Source organism: Trichomycterus rosablanca, chromosome 14 (genome assembly GCF_030014385.1).
Source record: "Trichomycterus rosablanca isolate fTriRos1 chromosome 14, fTriRos1.hap1, whole genome shotgun sequence".
Classification (NCBI taxonomy): domain Eukaryota; kingdom Metazoa; phylum Chordata; class Actinopteri; order Siluriformes; family Trichomycteridae; genus Trichomycterus; species Trichomycterus rosablanca.
The window spans coordinates 5,029,538-5,039,064 of record NC_086001.1 but is presented as its reverse complement, the minus strand read 5'-3'; the positions used below and the strand labels follow the sequence as shown (position 1 = coordinate 5,039,064).

At 37.4% G+C, this 9,527-nt stretch overlaps 1 protein-coding gene across 1 annotated transcript; it reads left to right on the top strand.

The window, feature by feature from the left end:
- The first annotated feature begins 3,744 nt into the window (after positions 1–3,744).
- On the top strand, positions 3,745–6,429 carry LOC134327104 (uncharacterized). The gene is made up of 2 exons (XM_063009182.1): positions 3,745–3,772; positions 5,261–6,429. Exon 2 carries the CDS (start codon positions 5,269–5,271, stop codon positions 6,427–6,429), a length of 1,161 nt encoding a protein of 386 aa, XP_062865252.1. The 5' UTR covers positions 3,745–3,772; positions 5,261–5,268.
- Positions 6,430–9,527: the final 3,098 nt, after the last annotated feature.

Below are 9,527 nucleotides of genomic sequence, written 5' to 3'. Positions count from 1 at the left end.
AAAACTTGATTGTAAAATGTTTTATTTTTTAGATTTAAAGATGGGGACCAGAAGACTTTGCTGCCTTCTTGTTTTTCTGTTCATAGTCAGCGTCTACAGCTTTAAAACCCTAAATAACAGGAAAGATCTGTCAGAAGTAAAGTTTGGTAAAACTTTTCCTACGCACGGCCTCCTGCTCTTGTACTGGCTGGTTTGTGAAGGTACACCTGACAACAATGGAAATCTGCTTCTTAATTTTAACCCAAGGGAGGGACTTTTTGGCTTTCATCCTTATAAAAACTATGATAATGTTTTTCCCAACCTGGTCAACACAAATTATGAATATTACACTGTTGGCAACCTTAATCTGGAGAAGGAGAATCCGCGGTTGCCTGGTTACGTCACAGAGGACTTTAGGAATTCCAGGCACTCACAAAAAAACATTGACCAAATTGTGATTAAGGTTCAGAAGAACAATCCAGCCCTAGTGAATGAAATTTACATAACGCAGCATTTTGAGGACAGAAATCGAGGCAGTGATTATGACGGACGTTTAACATACAAGATCAGCGAGGAGCTGCTCAAGGAAATCGCAGAATACTGTATCGAGACTGAGGAAAAGAAAAAGGATAAAGAGGATCCCATTGACCAAAGGTTTGCACGAATACAGCAAAAGTTTCAGAACTATCCATTTCTTCATGCGTTTTTGTACCAGACTGGTTATGAAGGGACTTGGGGGCATGATTCATCTCTTTACTATTACACAAGTAATGGGAAGTGTGCGAGCAACTGTGAGACAGCTGGATCTAGCTACTACTGGTGCGAAACCAGGACAAACTGGGATTACTGCTCACCAAAAAAACAGTGATTATTATGGCAACCCATGTCTGGATGACTATCCCTGTGGGAAATATGATTACTCTTACTCCTGGTGCTATAAGAAAGGTGATGGCTGGGGTTACTGTGGAAACGTAGAGCCCAAGGAAAACATACATATGAGTTCAACATACCAGAAAATCTGCATCGATGACTGTGTTTATTATGAGAAAAAAGACTACTTCTGGTGCAACACAGAACAAGGATGGGACTACTGCTCCCCAGCAACTGATGTTACATACAAGAACGAACCATGCCGCTCAGGTTACACGTGTGACACCCATGGAAAAGATTACACCTGGTGCTGGACAGGCTTATTATCTTATGGCAAATGTGGGGTTGTCAAATCTGTCTGATGTAATTGCTATGCACCCAAGCGTAAAGAAGGCAATATGATCATGCTAATAATAATGAAGAGATTTTCTGTGATATTATGGATGAGGAAAATAAAAAGGTAACCAAGTTCCGGGGCTAGGCGGGACCCTTCAGCAATTACTAATAGGAGTGGTTATGAAAACGATTTATCAAACAGAATTTCCAGCTGAAACAATGGCTACTTAAACAACCAGGCCAGGTCTAACCTGATTACCACATAAAACCTCCGCATTGACCTACAGGTCTGATAAACCACAATAATCAGCGGTACCACAATCTGCAAATTTGGGTGAATAAGCCCCACAGGTCTGGAACAAGTACAACCTTGGTCCAGGTTTTAATCCCACAGAATGCTGATGTTCCAGATAGATATGTCCAAAGGGCCTTGACTAAAAGCTCCCAAAGAAAATCCAGGATTTTTATACGTGTCATCCTGTAACCCTTGGGAATTCAGAAATACAGACCTTAGTCATGACAAACTACTGGGATTGCATGAAATGGGAACAGTACACCAACCTCCCCCCCCCCCCCCCCCCCCCCCCCCACACACACACACAAAACACACTGGCTTTTGACAAATAATGTTTAATATGCAATATGTGCCTAATGCATTAATTGTAAATTATAATTTAATCAGCTATTGTACCTAATACAAACTGTAGTAGACATTTTGTGTACTTTTTCTGTATCGCCCTAACATACCTTCATATGATGCCGTTTCAGTCATTGGTGACATCAATGTATTACATAATGCATGTGTTAGCTTGATCAACATTTCAAAATGGTTTTATATTAGGACATTCCTATTTAGCATGTACAACACATGTATCCTTTTGTTTGCAGCTTTTCCAACATTTATTATTCCTGCTTAGACCCATTCTATGTAACTTAACAACAGGGGTGATAACGTATCCATGATATACTATGCTGTACTTGATAACTGCAACCTTTGTCTCGGTTTTTTTATCTTTTTGTCTCTCAATTACACAATAGAGATCTACATGAGTTAATAAATAAATTATAAAAGCAGATGCTTTGTGGTATTCTTATGGTATGGTATATGTTCTCAATTCATTCTCCCCATTAGCCATATTACTACTTGACTGTACCCAAGTTTTTCACATTTGAAGGTACCACCAGAAGTTGTTCTTAACCTTCAGATTATACTTTAACTACAGTATGTTGAGTTGAATGTTGAAAGTTCCCCATTGCTATATAATGTAGATGATATATAAATGTGAGTAAATCAGCTGGGTGCAATAGGAAGTTCAAATCTTTCTATTATGCTAACCAGTCCAAGCCACCTTCATTTTTGTTCAGCAAGTAATGACAGGCTTCCAGGTTTTTTGTTCTCTTATGACACAGGTGTTGCATTTGTTGGATTCTGTCTTACATTTTATTACTAATCTTGAAGCTCTTACCCACCATTGTGCACTGTGCGCCCGTGTTGGATGGACTGCGTTGTCCTCCCGCAGACTTTGTCACTATATAAGGCAATGTTGGGTTTGCTTCTCTCTTACCTCCTGTTTTATATTGTTAAGAAATCCACAGGGGGTTATTCGCTGCGTTCGGAGGATTTAATTTTATTAACAATATCTAAAGTCCATACAGAACTTGGTAAAAAATAGTTTCAGTTTGCTGCTCCATCAAACTGAGACCAACTACAGAACGGTTTGGATCTGAAGTGATTGGTCTCTTTGAATGTTTTTAAGACTAGACTAAAACATTATGTACAAGAGGCATTATGTTGTAAATGTTTTTATTCACAAGATTCTTCTTAGCTGTTTTAGGCTGTTTATTTTCTCTCTTTTTTTATCTTATAGTCTACGTATTATGGTTGTTGTTATCTGTACTGTGAAAATTGTTTATGTTTTATGTATTGAAACGGATGTGTGCTGCTGCCATTCTTGGCCAGGACTCTCTTGAAAAAGAGATTCTTAATCTCAATGAGATTTTCCTGGTTAAATAAAGGTTAATAAAAAATAATAATAATAATAATAAAAAACTTGTATGAGTTTTTTTCCTGCCATAAAATAATTTGACTATGTTATGGACAAACGTCTTGTCAAAGATTGGTAATTAAAGTGAGGGGGAATAACTAATGGTATTATAATATTACTCTTATTCATTTTGGCCAAAGGAACCTTAAGCTTCTCCCATCTGTCCAAATGTATTTAGTTAGATGAATCAGAAGAGATTAATAGTTTAATTGTAGTACTTCTTGTGTGTGTGTGTGTGTGTGTGTGTGTGTGTGTGTGTGTGTGTGTAGTTAGATACATTTAATGTGCTATCAAAGCAAAAGTCCAGGTCAACGGGTTCACAAACTTTTTCTTGCAAGCGAACGAGCCGCTTATGAACTTATATAGGGAGAAATAACGGTACAGATAACGGTCGAGTGGTCACGTGAAATTCAAATCAGCCAATCAGAGAGCAGATAAGTCAAAGCGAAAGTAAAAGTGGAGAAACCGCAGTACTGAGAGAGCTGCAGCCCAGTCAGGCTTCACTCATTCACTGACTGACTCCACCTGCAAGTATTAAAAAGGTGAGTAAAAACGATTATTTTCTCAGTGCAGCTTCTTTCATTTTATAGTTACATTAAAATAAAGTAGATGTATGATTCTGTTATTATGATTCTGTTAGAAACTATGTTAATAAATATAAAGCAAAAGGGAATTGAGTCAGTTTCCTGTGCACACGTTGGAGGTTTCAGGGTTTTCCAGTTCGCTCACTGGATATTTTTCCATATTAAAAAAAACATTGTAAATTAACAGATAAAATTCCACATAAAAACCTCGGTTTAAGGTCAAATATGTAAATAAATAAATTAATTAATTAATTAAAAAAGAGCATGAGCATCACTTTCGGTTTAGAAAATCTTGCTTGTTGCTGAAGGAAGTGATGTGATGTTCAGCAGTGGTTTATTCAGAACTGATTAAAGTACAGTAGACCCTTGTTCTTAAGTCAAAATGTTTTTCAAAAAAAAAAAAAAAACTTTGGTTCTAACAGGTTTCAGCATATTTGTGTTCTTCAACTGTTGTTTACTATGGAAGCACTTCTGTAAGTCGCTCTGGATAAGTGTCTGCTAAATGCAGAAAATGTATGTTAAACCTATTTTTCGCATAAGAAATAATGTAAATAGAATTAATCCATGCCAGACCTCTCAAACCTCTCCCTTACCTAACCTTTCTGTCTTAAATGTTTTTTTGTGATAAATACAAGTATATTTTCCCTTAAATCTTAAATTATAGAATAAACATTTCTGTAATAAAGAATAATAAACATCACTACACAGTAATACTGTACATAAAACACATACATCACATTTCATACACCATAATACATTTCCTTCTGTTTTTATATAATGTATCTACCAGAAACAACAATAACTCAGTATTTAGGTGTAATTGCACAAAAGTAAATACTTTACTCAGCAGACGTTCTTCTTCTCTCTCACTCACTGTCCCCTCTGTCTGACACACAACACAATCTCAATGTACATATTTAGGATGGACTGGAACATAGATTGCAAGTTAGACCAGTTTGTCCAGCATCTGTGCTTCACCTACCAAATGTCATTTTGACTAAATAGGCACACACTCTTACAAACACCAAAAGCTTGTAGAAAGCATTCCCAGAAGAGTGGAGACTGTTATAGCTGGAGTGGGGGAAAGGAGGCAGATTCATATTAATGGCTATGATTTTGAACTGGGATGTCAGGTGTCCACATACTTTCGTTTTATGCTTTTACTTTCAATAAAGTATCCTGCTACAGTATTAATATTAAATATGCATAAATAATAATTGATAGCTATTTTATTCTCCGATTCTGATTTACCAGGGTGCCAATTTCATATTTTTAAATTTTAAAAATGAAAGAAATCAGGAAAAAAGAAAATACCTTTGCATTGACATGTACAACCTAGGCAACAGCTTCTGCAGGGGTCCCAGCAACTTCTTTTCTTGACATTTAATATCTATTACATGTCAACTTTAATAAAACCTATAAAATATAAAATGTTTTATTTTTTAGATTTGAAGATGGGGACCAGAAGACTTTGCTGCCTTCTTGTTTTTCTGCTCATAGCCAGCGTCTACAGCTTTCACATCCTAAACAGCATAAAAGATCTGTCAGCAGTAAAGTTTGGTAAAACTTTCCCAAGGCACGGCCTCCTGCTCTTGTACTGGCTGGTTTGTGAAGGTACACTTGACAACAATGGAAATCTGCATCTTAATTTTAACCCAGGGGAAGGACATTTTGGCTTTCATTTGTATAAAAACTATGATAATGTTTTTCCCAACCTGGTCAATACAAATTACGCATATTACACTGTTGGCAACCTTAATCCAAAGATGGAGAATCCGCAGTTGCCTGATTACGTCACAGAGGACTTTAAGAATTACTGGCATCGACAAAACAACATTGACCGAATTGTGATTAAGGTTCAGAAGAACAATCCAGCCATAGTGTATGAAATTTACATAACGCAGCATTCTGAGGACAGAAATCGAGGCAGTGATTATGATGGAAGTTTAACATACAAGATCAGCGAGGACCTGCTCCGGGAAATCGCAGAATACTGTATCGAAACTGAGGAAAAGAAAAAGGATAAAGAGGATCCCATTGACCAAAGGTTTGCACGAATACAGCAAAAGTTTCAGAACTATCCATTACTTCAAGCGTTTTTGTACCAGACTGGTTACGACAACAAAAACGAATTTAAACAATGCTATAAGCGTTATCATAGCAATAGGAACTTACAGTTACATGACCTACTTCTAGAGCTGAAATCCACGGCAGATGGGATAGCAAGGATTATATGGAGTGGAATCCCAGCTGATATGCTAGAAACTGAGATGAAAATTGGCATTTATAAAGACGAAAATGAAGAAAAACCCATAAATGAGTACCCACTAAATGGAAGGGCATCTGGAGAGATAGTAACATCCTTGAAGCTTTACCGTGGACTTCAACTCAGACTCATGAAACTTGCCATTTTTGAAAGCATCTATGAAAGCGCTGAGTATGATAACACAAACGAGGTTCCTCCAGCTACAACAGAAGGGTCCATTATCAGCAGTATAATCTTCTGGGGGCTTATTACAGTCGTAGTTGCTGTTGTTGTTTCTGCAGTTTTTGCATCAAATCAAAGACCGGCTCCTCAGATTGTTGTAGTCTCTCATGGTAGGCCGGGTTACTAAAAAGATGGAAAGAGGATACTCATCCTTGCGTTGGTCTAGCACTGAATTGTGTATTTGTAATAGGTTAGTCGTCTTTTCCGCTACACTGGTTTTCCTCATTGTTTTTAAGAATAAAAATTAGTAGTAGTAGTTCCCTCCTAGTACATCTTAAAATTATTCTCTTAAAATTGGCCAGGGTGTTTCAGATTCATGTCATAATGAATATATGTGGTAGAATATTGGCCTAAATATAAGATGTTTTATGAAATTATTTTCTAATGAAAGCAAACATGGCTGTAGAGTCCAAACATAGTTGTAGAAGTAGTTGTGAAGGTGTGCACATACTTTTGACCATGTATGTCAGAATTCCAGGACAGAATTAATGCTTTTGGAAAATTTTGTGTAAGTGTTCTTATGAAGTATATAAATGATTTTAACATGTCACACTGGTTTCCACACATTAAGATTTTACACTGGCTTGAATGAACATGGTGAATTTAATATATGTTAAATACATTTTTAAATAGTATTAGTTACATACATACATGCAAGTATTCATATTAATAAAATAATGTTTATGATTGTGTATTAATTATAATTAAGCAGACTGTAGAAGTATTGGTTCTGATTAGTCATAGTTTCGTATGATTAAATCTGTTTAGTGGATTGCAGAATAAATTGTACAGCATGCTAAATGCTTGTTTCTGCACTTGTTTTTATGTAACTTTGTTTTCATAATCCTAAGAATCAGTGTTGCACACAGTTGATGTTAATTCACATAATAAATGTTGCACCAAAAGATTAAATGTCTAATAGTTCACCCAAAATTGTGTACTGTTTTTTTTTTTTTTTTTAAGATTTAAAACTTAGTTCTAACATACAAGAAAAACAGCATTAAAAGGCCATTTGTTTACAGGATAGGATGTCAACTGCTGTTATTGTAAAATACAAAAGAGCAACCACAACTCAGTTATAAAGCCACATAACATTACTGCAAAGTATTTTAAGAGAAATCTTTATATTCTTAAACATGGGAGAGAATTAAACATTCCCTGAAACATGCTGTATTCTAGGGCATGGCATCTTCTATTGCCCAGACCTTAAAGTAATAGTCCTAACTAATACTGGTAAAAATGAAGTAACCACAAGGACCATAAATACACATCACCATGCATTCTTTCTTTCATTCCAGGAATATCCTTCCTTTGTTTCAGAAAAAAGCAAGATTCATGAAGAAATGATTTGATAGGTACACATGCCTGTCCCACTTTCAGCCTCAGTAAACACCATTTGAATGAATTGGAATGCCAACTGTGAATATTTTACACATTAATGCTATACACATAGTGCTCCATAAAATCATGTGTGTATGTATGTATACACACACTATAGGTAGTTCTGTTAAATGAGCTGTGACGCTGCCTCGCCGAACCCTAGGAGTAGGGACACGAAGTCAGCGGGTAGCAATGACCGTGTGGCAAGGAGGCAGGGTAGACACAGCAGGTAGGTTTTTAGTGAGCGTTTTATTTACTGTGCGTGAAAACCAATACAAACAAAAAAAACTGTACAAAATGGAAATCAAACGTGGTTTTAAAAAAAATCCTGACTAAAGCAGTTCAGGTTCTTTACATACTGACTAGACGCCAACCTCAATATCAGGTGGGTCCTCTCGCAGCCAGCCCCCCTTCTCGTATACCTTTCCCCCTCACCTTTTAGCAGTTAAACTCCTCCCCCTTTCTAATGGAATAAACCATTTCTCCTTTAACTAGGGGAAGAACAACTAAAACAACAAAAAAAAACAAATGTTACACCAAACAATAACAAACATACAAAACAAAACTTAAACAAATGTCGACATTAAATTTTAAGCAATTACACAATAATTAATTAATAAAAATATCCTTTTACTTTCCCCAGCCTTACCCATATCACCACCCCCCCACCCTGAGGTAGCTGAGGGCCCTTCAGCTCTCCCCAGAGTGTCACGCTTATGTGGGCTATGACAAACGAGAAGGGGCGGACACACACGCAGAGATGTAATAAACTGGTATATTTAATAACAAGACAAGACAGGGTAGAACAAGCCAAACACACAACCTATGCTAAGCTAACTAAAGCTAAACTAAACACACAGGAAACCTAAACGCTAAGCTACACAAGAACTAGACAGGACTAAACAAAGGCTAAACAGAAATAACAGACTAATAGGACTAAACAGACTGAACAGCACTAAACAGACTGAACAGGACTAAACAGACTAACAGGGCTAAACAGACTAACAGGGCTAAACAGACTAACAGGGCTAAACAGACTGAACAGGACTAAACAGACTAACAGGGCTAAACAGACTGAACAGGACTAAACAGACTGAACAGGGCTAAACAGACTGAACAGGACTAAACAGACTAACAGGGCTGAACAGACTGAACAGGACTAAACAGACTAACAGGGCTAAACAGACTAACAGGGCTAAACAGGCTAACAGGGCTAAACAGACTGAACAGGACTAAACAGACTAACAGGGCTAAACAGACTGAACAGGACTAAACAAACTAACAGGGCTAAACAGACTAACAGGGCTAAACAGGCTAACAGGGCTAAACAGACTGAACAGGACTAAACAGACTAACAGGGCTAAACAGACTGAACAGGACTAAAACTAACAGGGCTAAACAGACAGAAGGCTACGGCTAAGGAACAGACAAGAGTGCAACATAACTAAACAGACTAAACATGACAAAGGCAAAGACAAGAACAAACCAGAATAGATCAGGATCTATATGAAACAGACAGAGATACATCAGTCAAACAGAGCAACCATGAAACAAATCCAAATAATCCACACCAGCCTCTCCCAGTTCCTCTCTTAAATATATTGCAGCTGGGGCTAATTAGCCCCAGAGAACCAATCCAGAAAGGGGAGCTGGTTGGAGGCTGATTGCTCCAATAGAGGTGGGTGTGGCAGACAGGAGCACACAGAAGGCTCAAGTGTGACAGTAGCCCCCCCTGTAGGCACGACTCCCGGCGTGCCCAAATATAAACACAAAAAGGGGGTCCTGGACCCTGCGGGGCGAATTTAAAGTAATTCATAATGTTCCGAGGCAGGCATGACATAAGTG

Excerpts from the sequence above, each read along its gene's own strand:
- LOC134327104 (XM_063009182.1), top strand. The coding sequence starts at position 5,269 with ATGGGGACCAGAAGACTTTGCTGCCTTCTTGTTTTTCTGCTCATAGCC.